The 23,540-nt window shown below is 38.8% G+C and overlaps 1 protein-coding gene across 1 annotated transcript in view; it reads left to right on the top strand.

Moving 5' to 3' along the window:
- Window positions 1–23,540, top strand: part of CTSO (cathepsin O) — a 61,970-nt gene that overhangs the window by 26,324 nt on the left and 12,106 nt on the right. Inside the window, exons 3-4 of the mRNA XM_001375224.3 lie at window positions 3,487–3,626; window positions 15,936–16,103. Coding sequence (XP_001375261.1) covers window positions 3,487–3,626; window positions 15,936–16,103 — 308 coding nt within the window. The remainder of the gene's footprint in view (window positions 1–3,486; window positions 3,627–15,935; window positions 16,104–23,540) is intronic.

Here is a 23,540-nt window from a genome sequence, read left to right as displayed (position 1 = left end):
AATAGACCTAGCTTAAGGTTCTAGCTTTACTATGAGTTAGGAACTTTTCATTGTTCAGTCAGGAGTTTGCAACTTTATCTTCCCCTAAGGCACTGTCTGAGTAGGGTGGAGTAATTTTAAAAATTCTCAATACATTCCTGATCAAGTGCCTCCATTATTAAAAATGGGGAATAGCTTAATCAAATCTTCTGAAGTAGAGTCTGAGTAGTTTTAAGATTCACAGCTTTCTGTGGTGACTTGGGCAACATGGAAATGTGTATTACATGAAAGTATGGCTCTCACCTATATATCAGGCTTTTCCCTGGCTCAGGGAGTCATGGGGGAGGATAGGGAGGGAGAAGATTTGAATTCTAAAATGTCAAAAATTATTTCTACGTATAACTGAAAAAAACATTCTAAACGGTAGAAAAAATAAAATAGAAGTAAAAAAGACAGGAAATAAGGGTTTTTAAAAAAATTAATTAGTATATATATTTTCTCACATACCTCTCGCATTTGTCATTTCCTTTATTTGTCATCTTAGGCAATCTGATGGTTGTCAGGTGGCACCTCAGAGTTGTTTTCATTTGCTTTTGTCTAATTATTCGTGATTTAGAGAATTTTTTTATACAGATTTTAAAAGCTTGGATTTCTTCCTCTGAAAACTGCCAATTTATCTCCTTTGACCAATTATCAATTGGGGAATGGCTTTTTTCTTATAAATTTGACTCATTCTCTTATTAGAAATGAGATCTTTAATACTATACAAACTATTTGACATAATAAGCAAAGAGGGAGTTCTACCAAATTCCTTTCATGACACAAACATGTTACTAATTCCAAAGCCAGGCAGGCCAAAAACAGAGAAAGAAAATTATAGACCAATCTCCCTAATGAATATAGATGCAAAAATCTTAAATAGGATACTAGCAAAAAGACTCCAGCAAATGATCAGAAGAGTCATTCACCATGATCAAGTAGGATTTATACCAGGGATGCAGGGCTGGTTCAATATTAGAAAAACCATCCACATAATTGACCACATCAACAAGCAAACCAACAAAAATCACATGATTATTTCAATAGACGCAGAAAAAGCCTTTGATAAAATACAACACCCATTCCTATTAAAAACACTAGAAAGCATAGGAATAGAAGGGTCGTTCCTAAAAATAACAAACAGTATATATCTAAAACCATCAACTAATATCATCTGCAATGGGGATAAACTAGAGGCATTCCCATTAAGATCAGGAGTGAAACAAGGATGCACATTATCACCTCTACTATTTGACATTGTACTAGAAACACTATCAGTAGCAATTAGAGAAGATAAAGGAATTGAAGGCATCAAAATAGGCAAGGAGGAGACCAAGTTATCACTCTTTGCGGATGACATGATGGTCTACTTAAAGAATCCTAGAGATTCAACCAAAAAGCTAATTGAAATAATCAACAACTTTAGCAAAGTTGCAGGATACAAAATAAACCCACATAGATCATCAGCTTTTCTATATATCTCCAACACAGCTCAGCAGCAAAAACTAGAAAGAGAAATCCCATTCAAAATTACCTTAGACAAAATAAAATACTTAGGAATCTATCTCCTGAGACGAACACAGGAACTTTATGAACACAACTACAAAACACTCTCCACACAACTAAAACTAGACTTGAACAATTGGAGGAACATTAACTGCTCATGGGTAGGATGAGCCAGTATAATAAAAATGACCATCCTCCCCAAACTCATCTATCTATTTAGTGCCATACCCATGGAAGTTGCAAAAAAATTTTTTACTGATCTAGAAAAAACCATAACAAAGTTCATTTGGAAGAACAAAAGATCAAGGATATCCAGGGAAATAATGAAAAAAATACAAAGGAAGGGGGACTTGCAGTCCCAGATCTCAGACTATATTATAAAGCAGCAGTCATCAAAACAATTTGGTACTGGCTAAGAGACAGAAAGGAAGATCAGTGGAATAGACTCGGGGTAAGTGACCTCAGCAAGACAGTATACAACAAACCCAAAGATCCCAGCTTTTGGGACAAAAATCCACTATTTCATAAAAACTGCTGGGAAAATTGGAGGACAGTGTGGGAAAGATTAGGTTTAGATCAACACCTCACACCCTACACCAAGATAAATTCAAAATGCACTGACTTGAACATAAAGAAGGAAACTATAAGAAAATTAGGTGAACACAGAATAGTATATATGTCAGACCTTTGGGAAAGGTAAGACTTTAAAACCAAGCAAGACTTTAATAGAGTCACAAAATGCAAAATAAATAATCTGGAATACATCAAATTAAAAAGTTTTTGTACAAACAAAACCAATGTAACCAAAATCAGAAGGGTAGCAACAAATTGGGAAACAATCTTCATAAAAACCTCTGACAAAGGTTTAATTACTCAAATTTACAAAGAGCTACAGCAATTGTACAAAAAATCAAGCCATTCTCCAATTGATAAATGGGCAAGGGACATGAACAGGCAGTTTTCAGATAAAGAAATCAAAACTATTAATAAGCACATGAAAAAGTGTTCTACATCTCTTATAATCAGAGAGATGCAAATCAAAACAACTCTGAGGTATCACCTCACACCTAGCAGATTGGCTAACATGACAGCTATGGAAAGTAATGAATGCTGGAGGGGATGTGGCAAAGTAGGGACATTAATTCATTGCTGGTGGAGTTGTGAATTGATCCAACCATTCTGGAGGGCAATTTGGAACTATGCCCAAAGGGTGATAAAAGACTGTCTGCCCTTTGATCCAGCCATAGCACTGCTGGGTTTATACCCCAGACAATAAGTAAAAAGACATGTACAAGAATGTTCATAGCTGCGCTCTTTGTGGTGACCAAAAATTGGAAAATGAGGGGATGCCCATCAATTGGGGAATGGCTGAACAAATTGTGGTATATGTTGGTGATGAAATACTATTGTGCTAAAAGGAATAATAAAGTGGAGAAGTTCCATGGAGACTGGAACAACCTCCAGGAAGTGATGCAGAGCGAGAGGAGCAGAACCAGGAGAACATTGTACACAGAGACTGATACATTGTGGTACAATCGAAGGTAATGGACTTCTCCATTAGGGTCAATGCAATGTCCTTGAACAATCTGTAGGGATCTAAAAAACACTATCCACAAGCAGAGGATAAACTGTGAGAGTAAAAACACCGATGAAAAGCAACTGCTTGACTACAGGGGTTGAGGGGATATGACTGAGGAGAGAGTCTAAATGAACACTCTAGTGCAAATACCAACAACATGGAAATGGGTTCGAACCAAGAACACATGTGATACCCAGTGGAACCGTGCGTTGGCTAAGGGAGAGGTGGTGGGAAGGGGGTGGGAGGGGGGAGAAAATAATCTTTGTTTCCAATGAATAATGTTTGGAAATGACCAAATAAAATAATGTTTAAAGTGGAAAAAAAAAGAAATGAGAAATTTATTACAAAGATTTTTCTCCTCATTTCCTGTTTATCTTCTATAGATATCTATTTGAGAAGCAAACCCTCTGTCCTTCCTCTCTACTCTGAAGCACTAAAGATGCCAACCACACACATGCCTTTGCCAGTGAGATTTGACTGGAGGGATAAACATGTTGTAACAAAAGTAAGAAACCAACAGATGGTGAGTATTAGCTTCTGCTTTCCTTTGGCATATTTATTATTATGGAATAATTTTAAATACTGAACCACCAAGTAGGCATTGTGATTAGCTTCATAGGATCATTCCCAGATCTTAGATTTAGAGCACAAAGGGGCCGTGGGGGCCTCTCATCCAGTCCTCTCATTTTACTGCTAAGGTGACTGAGGCCCATAGAGATGCTGGGCAAGGTGCCTGGCCCACAGTCACACGGATAGTAAGTGATGGAAACAGGACCTGAACACAAGTTTTAGGATTACCTTCAATGGTCTTTCTTGTGTTCTGTCCTTCGAGTTATCACATTCAACCTAAAGGTTCTCACCAATTACCAGCTCTGTTAATGTGAGTCATTTTGGCCTCTAAAGAGAGACCTATTGATGAGCTCAGGAAAACCTGGAAAGACTTCTATGAGCTGATGCAGTGAAGGGAGCAGAAGCAGGAGAACACTGCAAGCAGTGACAGAAAGGCTGGGTGATGATGGGCTGTGGAGGACCACGTCATTAGCAGCAGAGGGAGGCTCCAAGACATCCCCAAGAGACTCCCGATGACAGGGCTGAGGAGGGACGTCCGAGGGAGCGCAGAGCACACGCACCATCTTCCCCTGGGCTTCCCCCCCGAGATCTCTGTCCTGTGTGGGATCTGGGCCTTCGCCATGTGGAAGTGTGTTTCACATGAAAGTAACCTGTATCAGATGATTCACCATCTCAGGGAGGGGCGGAAATCTGAATTTTAAAATGTCAAAAATAATTGCCAAAAATTGTTTCTCCATGAAACTGAAAAAAAATTTAGAAAAGGAGGCAGAGGGAGAGAGAAACAAACAAAAAACAACAACAACAGTGAGACCCATTCTTGTTTCACAGGGGCTGAGAGTTCCTAATGATTCTCATGGAAACGTTAAGTCTGACCATGTAACCGCCACTGCTTCCCCTTTACCCCAGGATCAAGCAGAAAATCCTGTCTGGCTTTGAAAGCCCTTCAGAGTAACCATCTCCTTCCTAGCTTTCCAGTCTTCTCACACCCCCTTCTCCTCCATACCCTCCCCCTCCAGTGGCTCGCGGCCTCCTTGTGCATCTAATGGGGCACTGTCACGGGCCGTCTGCCCCCCTGGAGAAGCTCTGGCCTTTTTTCTGCTCGGGCCTTCCTCTAAGGATGCTTCCAGGATGGCATGTATGTGTGTGAGAGCGGGTATGGATAGCATGCACACATGTGTACTTGCGTGTGTAGATAGGTAGTATGTGGGCATATGTTTTATGTGTATATGTTGTGTATGTGTATACATACATATTTTGTGTGTATACATATATTTTTGTGTGTATTTTTGCCTGTATATATTTTTTGTGTGTATATATTTTTTGTGTGTATATATCTTTTGTGTGTAAGTATATTTATATATACACATATATATACTATATATGTATAGTGTATATATTTAATGTGTACATATGGTATATATATTTTTATGTGTATGTGTGTGTGTGTGTATATATATGTGTGTGTGTGTGTGTGTATATAGTGTGGCTTTTTTGTTTGCGCATAGTAGTTTGATTGTTGGACTTCAAGTTTCTTGAGGTCTGGGACTGTTTTATTTTTGCCTTTACTTGCCCTTAGCCCGATTCCTAGCATGCAGTAAGCACTTAATAAATACCTGTTGACATGTTGATTTCTTTTTTTATATACTTGACTATAAGCAGTTTCTGTGGTTCAGTTGTTTCAGTCGTGTTCAACTCTTCCTTTGGGGTTTTCTTGGCAGAGACACGGAAGTGTTTTGCCATTTCTTTCTCTAGCTCTTTGTACAAATGAGGAAAGTCAGGTAAACAGGGTGAAGGGACAGAGTCACCCAGCTATTAAATGTCTGAGGCCAGATTGGAACTCGGGACGATGAGCCTTCCCGCCTCCAGGTCCAGCGCTCAGTCCATGGCACTCCCAGCTGCCAACTAGAAGCAGCACCCGGATAGATACTTAATGGGCTGCCAGGATTCTAGATAAGCACTGGATGTGGTAAATCCACAGAAGTGAGGATTCTATGGTTCCTCTGTCTCTCCCTAATGTATAATACATAAGTGCTTATCAGATTTATAGCTAGAAAAGAAACTTAGAAGTGAAGGAATGGACTTCAGTGGAAGAACTGAGCTACAGCCCCAAGATTCCTGTGTCCAAATCAAAAACCATAGCCATTGTTTTGAATTCAGAATATTCCTCCCAAAATAGGATGGCAGTAATAATACCACATTTCTTAAGGACTTAAAAGCTATTTTCCTCACAACCATTTTTTGACTTACCATAAATGTCATCCCTTTTCCTTAGATGTGAGAAGCTAGGCTCCAAGGGCTAAAGTTCTTTGCCTAAGGCCTCATCACTAGTTAGCATCAGAGTAGAATTAGAATATTGGTCTCAGAGAAAAGGCTGAGCCAGAGATCTGGGTTCAAATCCAGCCTGTAATGCCTACTTAACTGTGTGACCTCAAGGAAGTCACTTAAACTCTCAGCCTCAATTTCCTCACCTGTGAAAAATGGGAAATGAATTTGTGCCCTTGTCATAGTACCATAGTAACAAAAATGCTATGCAAACCTTAAGGTGATATATAAATGTTAGTTACAATGCTAGTTATGCTAGCTAATTATTGCTAGTATTTATGGGTTTCTTTGAGGTTTGTAAAGCACTTTTACAAATATCTCCTTTAATCCGCACTATCCCTATGAGGTAGATGCTATTATTAACTCCATTTTATAAATTAGAAAACTGAGTCTGGCAGAGGTTAAGAGACTTGCCCAGAGTCACAAGGCTAGTAAGGGTCTTGAGGCAGGATTCTAACTCAGATGTTCCTTCTTTCAAGTCTACGGCACAATTTAAGGATAACAACTCCAATGCCATTTTATCACATGACCTCTGCCAGAATGCCTTTTCTAATGTGGGGAGGAAGGGAGGGAATTAACTGGGTATTTTAATGTTACAAATAAATAAATAAATTTAAATTTAAAAAGTAAAAGAATAACCCACTAAAGCCTTTTTGAATCAATGATGTAACTGAATTACAATGTAATAATAGTTTGAGAAAATCTAACCACCATATGTAACAATGGCTTTGTGCTACCAAAAATTGTATTCAGAGTTCCAATTGCCTCATCTGCTGTGGGAGTGAGCTTTTTCCCTCAATCTACCAAGTGGAAGGTAGTAGGATTCAAGAATGGGAATGCCCAGGGTTCCAAACCACTGGTGTTAGCTGTATGCTCTGGGGGTAGGGGATCCTTCATTGTGGGGAAAAGGAAATCAAGGCTGAGATCCAGTGGAATGAGAGATTGGACTAGGAAGCCAGGCTTCTGTCACTGAAGTAGACATAGCCTATTTTGTACTTCCCTAAGGAGATGGGAAACAGGAAGGATGAAAAGTCTTCCTCCTTTTCTGCCCAACATCTCTTCCACCTGTTCCCACCCCCTGTGCCTACCCCACCCAACCTCTCTCCCCCTTACACATCACATGGAGGGCAGATCTTGGGATCATTGAAAATATAGCTTCTAGATCAATTGCATATAATAGTCTGGAAAACAAAAAATCTCTGTTTGATTTTGCCTTGGTGGATAACTAGTGCTAACTCTGCAGAGAATATAGATCTCCTTCTAGAGTTTCTGCAGTGATTTGAGTCTTGATACAGCCAGCAAAATGTGATTTATCAAACAAGAGTATGCAGAGGATGGGACTATATAAGAATCTTCCATTTGGATTCTACACTGGGCTTTATAATGGTACACAAGCAGCTTTGTGGAGCATGTTTTAAGCTTGTGATACTTGCTTTCTAACTTTGTGACAATGATTATTAAGTCATCTAATTTCTCTAAGCCTCACCTTCCTCAACTGTTAAATGAAGGTAAAATAATGCCTGTGTTCTACCAATCTTACAAAGTTGTCGAGAAACTCAAATGAGATCATATATAAAGAGCTTTGCAAACTTTAAAACATTATGTAAAAACCAATTAGTATTATTTTCTTAAAATAAGTATAGACGGTACCTTATTGGATGGGAGCCTTTAAAGCAGCATTCAACTTTGCCAAGTCTTTTTTTTAATATTAAACAAATATTAATATAATGGGATTTTTTTCTTTTAATCCACTCAATGGTTTTATAAAAAACAAAGTCTGCTGTAAAATACTGTTTTGCAGAATCCTGCCTGATTCTTTTTCCTACTTTCCTTGAGGATACCTTCAACATATGTATGTTATTTTCATAAAGATGATGATATAAGGGCAAAGGATGGTTAATATCAACTCAATGTCCTTTTTATTATAATAGTCTCATTTATTTATCCAAGTGTTGTTCTGAGACTTAAGTGAGATAATGTCGATAAAGAGCCCTGATAAATTTGTGAGCTACATAATTGTCACAAACTATTATTTTGGGGATGATCTGAATCAATTAAGTCAAAGGCAGAATTTATAGAAACATCCTTTTTTTCTCTACTGCTTCACATTGTTTCTATGAAGTAATGTGAAGCTCTTCCATTATCATCTCTCTAAGAATTTGTAAATGAGTTTATATTCTAAATAAACATCATCTCTGGCTAATATCTCTTACCTTGGCAGGAGTAGCAAAAGACTTTATGAACTCTTAGCTTTCTCATTTTTTCTGTTTCTTCACATTAGTTAAATAGTCTGTGTAGATGATAAAGAGACAGAGATAGAGAGATGTATACCCACACACACAAGCACATTATATTTGTGTATTTATATATATATATACTCCCCTACACATTTCATATTTTCCAGCATCAAAAAATTGGTTACTTAAATTGATTAGAGCTATTTTGATTGTATACATAGCATCTTCTTTATATTTTTAATTTATTTCTAATTTAGTATTGATTTTGATCTCTGATCTAACAAACTGAAAATTTGGCTATAGTTAGCTCACTCAGAATCGATTCCAATATCAATGATAGTAGACATTTACTAAATTCTTATTGACTGCCTGACTGACTTTGAACATCAAACAAAGAATTTTTTGTTTGATCCTGGTTGTAGTGGGGATAGAATTGACTGAGTAGATGAGGAGCCAGCATCTTGGAGTAGAAGCAGGGAAGTTCAAAACCACCATTAGAATCCCATCCAACCAATCTTAAAATAACACCTCAAAACAAATATAGCAGTGAAAGAACCAATAAGGAGACAGAGTGAAGCAACTTTCATGCAGAGAAAACTTGAAAGGTAGGCAGAGAGCCTGAGACACTCAGGTGAGAGGGGAGCAGAGTAGGAGGCTACAGTGAAGAGTAAGGAGCAAGCCAAGAGCAGCCCACACACACACTTCACATCTACTGTGCCAGGTTCTAACCTTGGCCCAAGCCAAAATCCAGATTCTGACATCCTGCCTGGGCCAATAATGACCCAAACCAACATACACCCCTTAAGGTTCTAAGAGCCTGCAGTGAGATCTGAAATTCAAGCCCAGGGCAGTCCATGCTGCACAGCCCAATGTGTATAGGCCAGATTCTGAAAGAGCTCACAAAAGAATTTTGAAAATCAATTAAGAGGGAAAATGGTGCAGAAAATTGAAAGCAGACCAAGAAGAAATGGGCCAAATGAAAAAGGAGGCTCAAAAGCCCAAGGAAGAAAATCACTTCTTAACAATTGAAATTAGGCAACCAGAAGCGAATGACTTCATGAGACATCATGCAAGAAATTATCAAAGAAAACTGCCCAGATATTCTTGAACAAGAGAATAAAATAGAAATTGAAAGAATCTACAGATCAGTTCCAGAAAGAAATCCCCAAATGGCAACTCTCAGGAATATATAGTAGCTAACTTCAAGAACCCTAAAGTTAAAAAGAAAATATTGCAAGTAGCCAGAAAGAAACAATTCAAATAACATAGAGCCACATTCAGGATTACATAGGATGTAGCAGCTTCCACATTAAAGTTTTAGAAAGCAAGGAATATAATGTTCCAGAAGGTGAAAGATCTAGGTTTACAATCCAGAGTCACCTATCAGCAAAACTTGAGTATATTCTTTCAGGGGGAAAAATGGCCATTCAATAAAATAGAAGATTTCCAAGCATTCTTGATAAAAAGAGCAAACCTAAACAAAAAAAAATTTGAAGTCCAAACACAAGACCAAAGATGAGCCTAAAAAGGGTAACTAAGAAAGAAAAAATTTAAGGGACTCAAGTTCAAACTGTATTCCAACATGGAAACAGAATTTTGTACTTCTTTTTTAAAAAAATTCTTTTTAGTAGTGGAGCAGTTAGAAGGACTATATGTAGATAGTGGGTGGGGAAGTAAGCTGATTAGAATGATATGATATGTAAAAAAAATTAAAGGGGTGAAAAAGAGGATTGCATTGAGAGAAAAGAAGAGGAAGAGATGGAATAGGGTAAATTTGCCTAAAGAGGCATGAAAAACTCTTACAGTGCAAAGGAGGAGAAGGATGGTGACAAGCAATGCTTAAACTTTACTCTCATCATAATGCTCAGAGAGGGAATAATAATCATACTTATTAGAGTATAGAATGCTATCTTTTACCCTATGGAGAAGAAGGAGGAGAACAAGACAAGAGAAGGGGATGGTAAAAGGAGGAAGGGGAAAGTGGGGTGGATGAAAAAAAGCAAAACATTGGTGAGGAGGAACAGAGTGAAAGGAAAAAGCAGGATCAAAAGGGGAAAATAAGATGTGGGGATACACAGCTGGTAATCATAACTATAAATGTGAATGACATGTACTCACCCATAAAACATAAGCAGATAGCAGAGTAGATTAAAAACCAGAATCCTACTATATATTGTTTACAAGAAACACATTTGAGGCAAGATAACACACACAGAGTAAAGGTAAGGGGCTGGAACCGAATTTATTGTTCATCATCCAAAGTAAAAAAAGCAAGAGTAGCAATCAAGATCTCAAACAAACCTAAGCAAAGAAAGATCTGGTTAAAAGAGATAAGAAAGGAAATTACAACTTGCTAAAAGGGACTATGAAATAATATCAATACTAAACACATATGCACCAAATGGGATAACCTCTAAATTTTTAAAGGAGAAATTAAATGAATTTCAGGAAGAAATTGACATTAAAACTATACTAAAGGGGGACCTCAACTTCCCCCTTTCAGATCTAGATAAATCAAACCAAAAAATAAACAAGAAAGAAGTAAAGGAAGTAAATGAAATCTTAGAAAAGTTAGAACTAATAGCTCTCTGGAGAGAATTGAATGGCAATAGAAAGGAATATACCTTTTTTTCAGTAGTACATGGTTCCTACACAAAAATTGACCATGTATTAGGGTATAAAAACTTTACAGCCAAATACAGAAAAACAAAAATAATAAATGAATCCTTTTCAGATCATAATGCAATAATAATAATTAAAATCAATAAAGCTTCATGGAAAGACATTTAATTAGATACTAAATAATCTAATGCTAAATTTAAAAAGTATCAAAGAACAAATTATAGAAATAAACAATAATTTTATTTTTTTAAATTTTTTTTATTATTTAGTCAATTTAGAACATTATTCCTTGGTTACAAGAATCATATTCTTTCCCTCCCTCCACTCCCCCACCCTTCCCGTAGCCAATGCTCAATTTCACTGGGTATTACATGTGTCTTTGATCAGAACCTATTTCCATATTGTTGATGTTTGCATTAGGATGTTCACCCAGAGTCTATATCTCCAATCACATCCCCCTTGACCCATGTTATCAAGCAGTTGTTTTACCTTGGTGTTTCTACTCCCACGGTTTTTCCTCTGAATGTGGATAGTGTTCTTTCTCATAGATCCCTCTGAGTTGTTCAGGATCACTGCATTGCCACTAATGGAGAAATTCATTATATTCGATTGTACCACAGTGTATCAGTCTCTGTGTACAATGTACTCCTGGTTCTGTTCCTTTCACTCTGTATCAATTCCTGGATGTCATTCCAGTTCAGATGAAATTCCTGCAGTTCATTATTCCTTTGAGCACAATAGTATTCCATCACCAACATATACCACAATTTGTTCAACCATTCCCCAATTGAAGGGCATCCCCTCATTTTCCAATTTTTTTGCCAAATAATTTTATTAACAAGAATGACAATGAGTAGATAATATATCAAAATTTATGGGATATAGCCAAAGCAGTACTTAGGGGAAATTTTATATCTCTTAATGTTTACATCAGTAAATAGAGAAAATACAAATCAGTGACTAGTTAAAAGAGAAATTAATAAAATTGAAAGTTAGAGAACCATTGAACTAATAAATAAGATTAGCAGTTGGTTTTATGAGAGAGAAAAAACAAATAAAATAGACAGTGCTGTTTAATTTGATTTAAAAAAGAAAAGAAGAAAATCAAATAATCAATATCAAAAATGAAAAAGGTGAATTTACCACCAATGGAGAAGAAATTTAAAGCAATCATTAGGAGCTATTTTGCCCAATTGTATGCCAAATAAATCTGAAAATCTAAGTGAAATGGATGAATATTTACAAAAATACAAATTGCTCAATTTAACAAAAGAGGAAATAGAATCCTTAAATAATCCCATCTCAGAAAAAGAAATTGAACAAGCCATCAATGAACTCCCTAAGTAAAAAATCCGAGGGCCAGATGGATGCACAAGTGAATTCTATCAAACATTTAAAACACAATTAATCCCAATACTACATAAACTGTTTGGGGAAATAGAGAAGGAATCCTTCCAAATTCTTTTTATGAAATGAATATGGTACTGTTACCTAAGCTAGGACGTGCAAAAACAGAGAAAGAAAATTATAGGCCAATTTCATTAATGAATATAGTTACAAAAATTTTAAAGAAGATATCAGCAAGGAGACTACAGCAATATATCACAAGATTCATTCACTATGACCAGATGAGATTTACACCAAGTATGCAGGGATGGTTTAACATTAGAAAAACTATCCACATAACCACATGATTATCTCAATAGATACCGAAAAAGCCTTTGACAAAACACAACACCCATTCCTATTAAAAAACACTGGAAAGCCTAGGAATTGACTGAGTAATTGTGAGGAATATGGGCGTGGGTGTGACAAAACGGTCGGAGCTGAACTTATCAGGATCTAAGGCTGCTAAGTAGCCTCCTCTATAGATGGTCAAAAAATTGTCATTCTTAGCATCTTTTAACCCTTTTGCTACCAAACTGCAATTGTTTTTTGGAAAAATCGTAGAGGACCTCCTCATAGGATAGAGGAACGTTTTTATTTTTATTTTTTTGTTTCTTGGATTGCTGTGGATTAAATAGTTCAGCATTTAGGGGACAAGCTATTGGTGATGAGCCTTTCTTTATTTGGGAACATAGTCCTGGAAAAACAGTCCTTGTTCCTACCTCCTCTGTGTGTGTGTGTGTGTGTGTGTGTGTGTGTGTGTGTGTGTGTGTGTGTGTTTATAGATGCAGATATCTCACACAGGCTGCTGTGGACCACAGCACACCAGAGACACTGAAGTGGTTTGCCATTTCCTTTTCCAGTGAATTCAGGCATACAAAGGCTCGCTGAGTTGCCCAGGATCACACAGCTAATTAGTGTCTGAAGCCAGCCTTCCTCCTGGGCCTAGCACCCTGCTCAGTGAGCCCCCTAGTGACCTTCTAGCCGTGCACACACCCAGGGGAGAGAGGGGGAGAATATGTGTATATTCATATACATCATAGGGGGAAGGGGAATGTGCCAACATCAGTGGCATCTTGGTGACTTTGAAGCATTTGGGATAGACTGTCTATACAAAGACTGACATAAAACTCCAGAACTGAAATCGTTTAGCTTTAACAGAGTTGAGATCAGCACTACCAGAAGCTCCCCCAGTAGCTCCTTGTACCACAGACAGGTAGTGATCCAGACCTGGAAGAGACTGCTGAGGCTCCAGAGCTCAGGGCCCTGAAGCCCAGGACGTTAAGTAATTTGCTCCTGATTAGACAGGTAGTAAGTGGTGGAGGTAGAATTTGAACTTGGTCCTTTTGACTTGGGAGTCAATGCTCTTTCCACCGGACCCTCCCTTTTTATCGAGCCAGAACCTTCATCATCCATCTCCACCCCGAAGTCAGTGATGAAGAAAGAAAGGAGGACATTTCTAATGAGTTCCACAGCTCCTCTTAGCTGAAAGCGAGAGCTGAAAGCTACCTGCGTATGACTTCAGGGACAGTGAGAAGGACCACTTCCTCTTTGTCAGACACGTGCTTGAGGTCCTCTAATGAACAAAACACTACAGGATTGGGGGTGCAGCCAAGTGGCCCAGGGGACAGGGAGCCAGGTCTGGAGCTAGAAGGATCTAGGTCCAAAACTTGCCTCAGATACTAATAACTAATAATTAACTGAAATAATGTATCTAGAAAGACACCTGATGGTAATGGGATTTTAGTGGGTCAAGGAATGATTGTTTAGGACCAGTATCAGAAGGACACAGGGTTTGGGAAGGCCAACAAGAAAAGTTTACAGAATACCAAATGCTATTAAACAGGGTTTATTTAAGATAAGGGAAGGGAATTGGGACGATCTATCTAAAGAATATAAACCTCCCACCAAATCTAGTTGGTAGTTTCAGAGAGATGGTGTCTGCACTGTCAGTTACCTCTCTACCTAAGAGTCCCAGTTCCTGTAATACGATACATGTCACTAACCCAAATCCCCACTTCAATGCTGATAGAGGCAGTGAGGTAGGAAGGTAAGCAGGAACAGGGCTCAAAGGGAAGTCTCACGGACAGATAGCTTTAGGTGTCACAAGCAGCTCGTAGAAATATCTCTCAATCAGCATTAACAGGATCCACAAGCACAGGTAGCTGGTAAGATGGATCCCAAGGAAGCTATAGGAGAGAGAATAGCTAGTTCACCAGGTCCACCCTAGGAGACTAGACAAAACTCAACCTCCTGCTTCACTGTTAGAAGAAGACAGTCCTGTCACTTCTCCAGGATTCTGGAACCTTCCTGCTTCTGCCTTTTCAGCAGCTCCTGCTCATTTCCTTATAACACTGCATGACCCAGAGTACACCCCTTCACCCCCATTGCCTAGCCCTAACCGCCCTGTGCCTTGGGACCTCCTTAGTATCGATTCTAAGACAGCAGGATGATGTTTTTATTTTATTTTTTTTATTTTATTTAGTCAATTTAGAACACTATTCCTTGGTTACAAGAATCATATTCTTTTCCTCCCTCCCCTCCCCCCACCCCTTCCCATAGCTCTTGCGCAATTCCACTGGGTATTACCTGTGTCCTTGATCCGAACCTATTTCCATGTTGTTGGTGTTTGCATTAGGATGTTCATTTAGAGTCTACATCCCCAGTCATACAGGATGGGGTTTTTAAAAATGAGAGGATTAGATTAGGTCATCTCTAAGACTTGTAATTCTCTGGTTTGTGTGTGGTGTGACTATATGAATGCACAATGAGTTGACTGCCTGTTCTCTCCTCGCACTTGTGGGTTACGTGTAATTGGTCTGTTCTCTGGAAGAGGCTAATCTTACTTGTTCTGTGCCTCGAGGCTGCAGGGAAGAAGGTTTTCTGTAAGCCTCCCGCGAGTCATTCTGAGGGACGTGTGCCTCTCTGATGGCTCAGTCACACCTTCTTATGCAACATGCCAAACACTTGCCTTCCTATTTGGGGTCTCCCTTGCTCAGAGATTCACAATGCCCCCCCTATATGGAGCCTCTTCAGTACTTCAGGACTGATCTGGGAGGAGCTGCTGCCGCCTCAGATCATCTTCCATAGATGCCTTAGTCCACTATTTCATGAGCTGTGGGGAGCAGAGAAAGGAAAAAAATGATGGCCAGATGGCCACCCGTTGGGGGTTGCAAGGCCTTTGTGAGGCCAGCAAAAATGTTCCATGACTAAGCTCCTGCTCAGAACTCCTCCAGCGGGGGGAGGATCGGTCTGAGTTTTTACTCAGCCAGCAGGGCCTTGCAGAGGGCCGGCGTCCTCCCCACCACACTGAGGAGTAGGGGAGGGCTCTAATGGAAGATCAGCTATTTTTTCCTGAATTTTCACATTTTTCAGTTCTCGTTTGCCAACCCTGTGACAATCAGGGGGCCAACATGATCGCCATTTTATAGCCCAAAAGACGCCAGGCAGCTCTCCTAAGGTCACATAAGTAGTAGTTAAACTAAACCCATCCTGAATACTAGCCCAACTGCCTTCCCATTGGCACACATTGTCTCTCTGAGCTGTGCTGGTGATCTGAAAATAAGTTATTCCTGTGACTAAAACTTGAGGTAAATTTGTGTAGGTCAATGTGAACATGACTTGCTCAGAAAGTATGTAGAACAAACTGATCGTAACTATTTCTCTTTTTTATTTTTCTTTCTTTTTTGTAATAGTGTGGAGGATGTTGGGCCTTCAGTGTTGTGGGTAGCATTGAATCTGCCTATGCCATCAAAGGCGAATCTTTGGAAGACTTAAGCGTCCAACAGGTCATTGACTGTTCATACAACAATTTTGGCTGCAGTGGTGGTTCTACTGTTAATGCTTTGAATTGGCTAAATAAGGTATTTCCATTTTTAACTTCCTCCTGATTATTTCCTGCTATCTTACTTTAAATTGTTGCACATACCAAAAATATATACACTTTGCACAGTCTCTTTATTAATATAATTTACTCAGTTTGCATATTGCCTTTGGGGCCAAGTCCTCCTGACCTATTCTCTGATCAGATTATATCTGAATTGGGACCTCAGGCCAGGCCTGCCTGTTTCAATTCCTACCACATTTTAGGAGGGATGGATACAATTGGATACTGTCCAAAAGAATGTGACTAATTTAGTAAAGGGTCTCTTTGTAATATCAGAAAATGGATAGAGTGCTGGACATTGAGTCAATAAGACTTGAATTGATTCTCATCACAGACACTCGTTGTACCTGGAAAATCACTTAATATCTGTCTTCCTCAGTTTTCTGATGTATAAAATAAGGGTGTTAGAATCAATAATGATTTTCAAGGTCCTTTCTAGTTCTAAATTTATGACCTGAAAATTTACAGAAATAAATAAGAAAAAATTGTTGGGAGTGAAGATTGGGGAGAATTACTAGTTGGTCTTCAGCTACCTGAAAGTCTGTCTGTGTGAAGAGGGAAGATTTGGCCTATGGGACCCCAGGCCAGAGGCAAACCCAGGGGGCAAGAGAGTAGAAGTGCTTGAATGGGAGTTGCTGAGAGACATATTCAGGCTGGATGAAAGGAAAGACTTCCCACAATGAGAGCTATGGATTGCTTTGGAAGATACAGATCTGACTAGGTGTCCTCTGAGGTCCCTTCCATTTCTAAGTTTCTGTGATTGAGCTAGTTTTGGGGTTTTTTCTTTGAGTTCTCAAGCAGAGATGTGTTAATTGCTATATTAATTAAGTAATAAATAAGGGGACAACTAGATGACTCAGTGGATTGAGAGCCAGGTCCTGGGTTTAAATCTGATCTCAGATGCTTCCTAGCCCTTACCATTCTTCTCTGTTGGAACCAATATATAGTACTGATTCTAAGACAGAACTCTTTTTTTTTTTAAGAGTTATAAATAAATATTGCCTCTAGATATGGCAGAGTAAAGAATAGGGGACAATAAAGAGGACATTCTCATCTGGAAGTAATGAATGCTGATTTCCAACTAGTAAGATGCTTCTTTTAGAGATACTTCAGCTACAGTACAACCCAAAGCCAAGGATTCAGAGTCAAACATTCAAGAGCACATTTATAGAACTGTAGAATATTCACATTTATAAAACAAATAGAATATTGAAGCAAAATATACCTAGAACCAAATATCCAGGTTCTGTGTCTCATGCCCTTTCTCCTTCTCTAATGGGTCACCCATTTTCTTAAAATATTTCCATAGAGCCTACATAATTCTAATCTGAAATAAAGAATCCCCTCAACCTAGAAGTGTGCTGGTTAATGTTTAACAATTGACTCCCCAAAAAAGAAAAGGTACTCATAACACACTCTTAAGTTTAATCTGTATTATCAACATCTTTCTCCATAACTTTCTTAAAAGTAGACTACTCAAAAAACAGTAAAATCAAGCCCTGATTTGTAGCATTTGCCTATTGCCAAAGTGGGAATGTTATGCCATTAGAGCTGACTCTAGAATACCTCTGCATCAACCCCAAGAATGAGGTCTATTGGTTTTCAGTACATTTCAAGACCATCTGTACAAAGTTGCTAAAGCCAGAATGTCTCTCTTCATTCATTCATTTATCAGCTCATGATAGAGCCTTTGTAGAACCAAGGAGGTCCTGCTAGGTTCCGTGGGAGACATGAATAGATGTAAAATGCCTGAGAATTAGGACAAGTATTCTTAGCCCCACTTTACTTACGAGGAGCTTAGACTTCAGAGAGGTAAACAGGATTCAAATAGGTATCCCATATACATGTAAAGATTAAATTTTAGGGAATATGGGGAGACTGAGGCATCTGAAGCAGGTAGAAATTAGTTTCTCTCTGCAAGGAGTATTATATTTTTTTAGAGGTTTATTGAAGATTAAGGATTAAAGAAAATACAGGATAAGAAACACGTGTCCAGACCATAGAGTGGCCTAGACACAACCTCACCTACTTTATGAAAAAAAGCCACATCTGCTCCAAAATGGAAGTCCAAAAAAGTGAGCCCCTCAAAAGCCTTTGGATCAGCTTAAATACCTTCTTGATCTCGGCCCAGGTGAGATTACAAGGCATTTTAGGGAAGTGGAGCAAAGGTTCATGGGGATTGTAGTCCTGTATTCGAGTCTATTTTTTACATTCCCTCGTTTGATCGTTTGAAAAAAATTAATTTTTTTCCAAAGGATCATGAAAACATAATCAATTTAAAGATTACAATAATTTGAGGATAAGAGAGAGAGAAAAAAAAGAATAAAACCAATAATTGCCGAACGCATTGACAAAAAGCCAGTTAGGGGGCAGTCCCCTTTGGCATGAAAGTATACATGCAAATAAATGTTCAATCAACCACACCCAAAGTTCAATTTGATCTTGTGCAGCTTGTGGTCTGGAGACTTCTTCACAGTGGCTTCTCCAACAGTTCAGTTTCTGGATTCAGAGACGTAGCATCTTCTTTACCTAAAATTCTTCTCAAAAGGAATTTAAACTTTGCAATTTAAATAATGATATTTTTTTACATTCCCCCCGTTAAGAGGGTGATATTAAAAAAAAAAGGATCACTTAGGGATGCATGGCTGAGGTATGAGGTATATGAATCAATTGGCAAGAGATATTAAAAAGAAATCAGAAAAATCAAAAAGAAAAGAAAAATTTTCTGGATGAAAATATAGACTATCAAAGTCTTATGTGTAAAAATTCCAAGTAAAAAGAAAAATAAATGTATAACAGGTCCTTGAATCAGGGCCCAATCAAAATGATCTAAGCAATGAGGCATTTACCCAGTCAGTAGCCAGGACTACAGAAAGTTACCACACTATGAGAGGCAGAAAAGGGGACCAGAGTATATAAGCCAAGGTTCCGGGAGCCAAGTTTGAGGTACTTGGTAGAATGTAGAACAAGGAAGACCTGCTTTTAACACATGTTAAACAGCCGCAATCTCGAACCCCAAACACGTTCAAGTCCTCTTTGTCTAGGCTCAAAGTGACATCAATTTCATCAGGATTGGTTGGTCTCTTTGATCTTATGCTCTATTGGCACTATGCAGTGGCTCTTTTGTGTATATCTTGTCCTAGAATCAGACAGAATCATTAAGCAAAGTCACATAATTTATTTAAATAATTAGTGGCATCGTTTTTATAGTCTCTAGCTTTTTAGGGCATGCATTAGCAAATGTATTTCAAACTTGTAGCACTGAAAAATAAAAAATTTAAAGAAAATCTTAATGCTGGTGACATGTGCTTCAAATATAAAAAGGAGAGAAAAAATAATAAAAAAAACTGAAAAAGTATATTGCACATGCAAGAAAATATAATAATAAAGGAGCTTTAAAAAATTCAAAAATATAGCTTATAATCATTGACACTCTGTGTCAGCTAAGAAAGTAAAGATTACAAGACTTTCTCCCCAAAAATGAGATCCATTTCCTCTTAATATCTGGCCATGATCACTGTGAGTAGAAGGCAAATGAATTGAACAAGGTTAACAATTTTTTCATTTTTAAAAATACAGTAGTACAACTATGTAGTTACCAAAATCCCCAAAATTCTCAATAGCCCAATTAATTACAATAGCAAACAAACACACTTTCATATTTCATATAAGTTGCTGTATGACATTTTTAAAACCTATGATTTGATGGACATTTGTCACAATTTTTACAAACATAGCAATCTTTCAACCTTGGTAATAAACATATTTTTTTTAAACAAAGTAAAACTCATCTAGGGTTAAAAACATAATCAAGAAATCTATATATCATTCTGGTGCAAGTAAAATAGTGAGCTGAAGAGTATGAATAAAGGGGTGCTCCTTTTTCTTGGAGGCATTTAGGGATACAAATGCCCTGAGATTAACTGCCCAACTTCCATTCACATATTTAGAAATGTGGGAAGGTTGGGGGTTATAAAATGTATTTCACTTCAGCTACTATTGGCTAGGGACAGGCAAAAATAACCAGATTGTTTAAAAAAAATTCCAAAAATCATATTTTAAAAAACCCTTAAAATAATTTGAGATATTTAGCACATTAAATTAAATTTCCAAGATTGTTAATACAATTATAACCAGTTCTGAAGTCCATCTATGTGATAATTTACAAAGTCAAAATAGAAAGGCTATTTTTTCATATATCGGCTTATTCACAACAATATTTTCAGCACAGTTATAGGGGAAAAACAACAGAATTTCAAAACTCAGTACATTCAAAATAAATTCAATCAACCTTCAGTTCAAGCAGAATAATATTGAATCCAGTAATATATGAACTTGAAATCACAAAGTTAAACCATAACAAAAAATGCAATAGAATACAGAGATTTTTATAAACCATTGGAGTCTGAAATGCCTCAAAATATAGCCTTTAGTCTCTTTAAAGTTCCTTGGGTTTTTTTTTTTGTTTGTTTGTTTGTTTGTTTTTAATTATCCATTTAAATGTCTATTGCCTGAAGGCAGAGTGGTAATGGCTATCGATCTGCTCGGAGCCCCACAGCTGGGGAGAATCTGAGGCCAGATTTTAACCCAGGACCGAATGTCTTTATGTCTGGCTATCAGGTCGCTGAGCCACCCATTTGCCTCCCCAAAGTTAAAGTTGAATCTTTGGGCTGAGTCTGCTCCCTGACAGGCAGGTAAAATAAATGAAATTACCAGAACAGTCAAAAATCCTTTTAAACAGCCCATTGCTTTTTAAGTTTCTGTTTGAAAAAATCTGTTTCTCCTCTCTAGTCTCTCTTTCCCCTCTCCCCTGATATGATCCCTCCTCTTGCCCCAGTCCACATGGAGCCCACGTGGAGTCAATACCCCGTTTGCTCAGAGGCTTAGCCTAAGGGAAAATTGCCCGTTCTTTCCCTCTCCTATCTCCCCTCCGCCCACGTGGCCAATACTGTTACCAGCTGGTCGCAATGAGTCCTGAGCGATGAGTGAATCTGCTCCAAGGATCTGGGTGATGAGCAGGCGGTTGTCGAGCTCCTGGGTTTGGGGCGCAGAAACAGGCAGGCAGGGCCAGAGGGCCAGGAGATGGGGAACCAGGTGATTGCAATCTTGGTTGAATCAGGTCTGGATCGGGGGGCTGAACGCCCGCAGGCAAAAGCGGCTGAGCCGGGTGGGGTGGGGTGGGCGGCAAACACAACAAGTCTGGATCGAGCAGCAGCTTGCGAGGGTAAAAAAAATCACCTTGACCAGAGAGATGTGGCTCAAAAAAAATTTTTTTAGGTACTATCTATTAAAACTGAATTTAAGATCAGAAAAGAAATCAGAAGATTGAAAGTTTTTTTTCCCCATTAGGTCGCCAACTGTAAAGATTAAATTTTAGGGCATATGGGGAGACTGAGGCATCTGAAGCAGGTAGAAATTAGTTTCTCTCTGCAAGGAGTATTATATTTTTTAGACGTTTATTGAAGATTAAGGATTAAAGAAAATACAGGATGAGAAACACGTGTCCAGGCCATAGAGTGGCCTAGACACAACCTCACCTACTTTATGAAAAAAAGCCACATCTGCTCCAAAATGGAAGTCCAAAAAAGTGAGCCCCTCAAAAGCCTTTGGATCAGCTTAAATACCTTCTCGATCTCGGCCCAGGTGAGATTACAAGGCATTTTGGGGAAGTGGAGCAAAGGCTCATGGGGATTGTAGTCCTGTATTCGAGTCTATTTTTTACACACATCACCACCCTGGTGAAATGGTCCTTATCACCTCTCAGTCAGTCACCAGCCCACTACGAATAAGATAAAAGGCTGAAGCTTAGTCCCTGCCCTCCTCTAAAAGCTCCTGTCCTGAGAGAGGACATGCAAATAACAAGAACTCATGGAGAAGAAATGTAAAAAGAGTGTTTAGATGTAGCTCTGAAGCCAGCACCCCCTAAGTACAAGCTAAATATTGGCCAGGAAGGAGGCCCTGGGGAATCGCTGAACAGCCAGAAGAGCCAGACTAGAGAGACTCTTAGTCTGGAGCCCTCTCTTCCATCTCCATGGGGGGCCATCAGAGCATGGTGAGGCACTCACTGTGGGCTTCTAGGACCTTTAGGACCCCAGACAAGGGAGCTCTTGAGAGAAGAATTCAAAGAATTCATAGAACTCTGAGACACTCGATCAAGGAAATGCTGGAACAGCAAATACACCAGGATTCTTAGATTGTAGTATTTACAGGGATATAGGATATAAAGCAGGGATCCCCAAACTACAGCCCATGGGCCACATGTGGCCCCCTGAGGCCATTTATCCAGCCCCCACTGCACTTCTGGATGGGGCACCTCTTTCATTTGTGGTCAGTGAGAGGAGCTCTGTATGTGGCTGGGCCACAAAGTGTAGCGTTGTTCAGGTACAGTACTACTTCCAGTGATATAATCCTTTGCGTGGCTCCTTGTTCTGAGAGTAACTGAAGGAGAACAAGGAGCCGCACAAAGGATTATGTGGCTGCACAATGGAAGACATCAGCATGGTAAGTGGGGATCTGGGAGAGGGGATTCCGCACTTTGTATACTGCTGCCTGGTATAGTGATGGTGGTGATGGGCCTGTGCAAGGTGTGATGGTCCCATCACAGCTATCCCAGACAGCGGTATACAGATTTGTTCGTAGTTTTTTTTTATAGTCCGGCCCTCCAAAGGTCTGAGGGAACAGTGAACTGGTGCCCTGTGTAAAAAGTTTGGGGACCCCTGTTATAAAGTATAAGAAAATTAGAAAGATATGTTAAGGGGGCAGTAAGGTAGTTCAGTGGCTAGAGAGATAGGCCTAGGGATGGGAGGTCCTGGGTTCAAATCTGGATTCAGATACTTCCTAGCTGTGTGACCCTGAACAAGTCACTAAATGCCTACTACCCACTACCCTTACCACTCTTCTGTCTTGGAACCAATACATGAACTAAGGGCAGAAAAACAACAAGAAATGCAAATAACAAAGTTGAGAGTCAATTATTTTGACAAATGGAATTGACCAATGTTAAATTTATTTGTGGTTGGATTCTGAAATATATTAACTAGGTGATCGCCAGGGATTTAATTTCTAAATCCCAAAATGAATTTCTAAAGTAAATGGAATTTATGGTAGTTTATTTATAATATTTACAATAGAAGGAAGATATTAAGGAATGAGAGAGAGAGAGAGAGAGAGAGAGAGAGAGAGAGAGAGAGAGAGAGAGAGAAACAGAAACTCTGACTTCTTCTGATATCAGTTAGAATTTCTAAGCCCCAACCAGGGGAAGAGAGTCTCAAGATGATGGGCCTTTCCTGGAGGCTTTATGCCTCCAGAAAGGCAGGGTCACTATGTCAGCTTTTCACTCACCGAGGGTGACAGTCTAAAAGAAGTTTGGGTGTCTGCCTTCCAGTCGCTCCTCCAAGTCAGTGCCCAAATGAAT

Source organism: Monodelphis domestica, chromosome 6 (assembly GCF_027887165.1).
Source record: "Monodelphis domestica isolate mMonDom1 chromosome 6, mMonDom1.pri, whole genome shotgun sequence".
Taxonomy (NCBI): domain Eukaryota; kingdom Metazoa; phylum Chordata; class Mammalia; order Didelphimorphia; family Didelphidae; genus Monodelphis; species Monodelphis domestica.
This window is presented reverse-complemented; position numbering and strand designations above follow the sequence as displayed.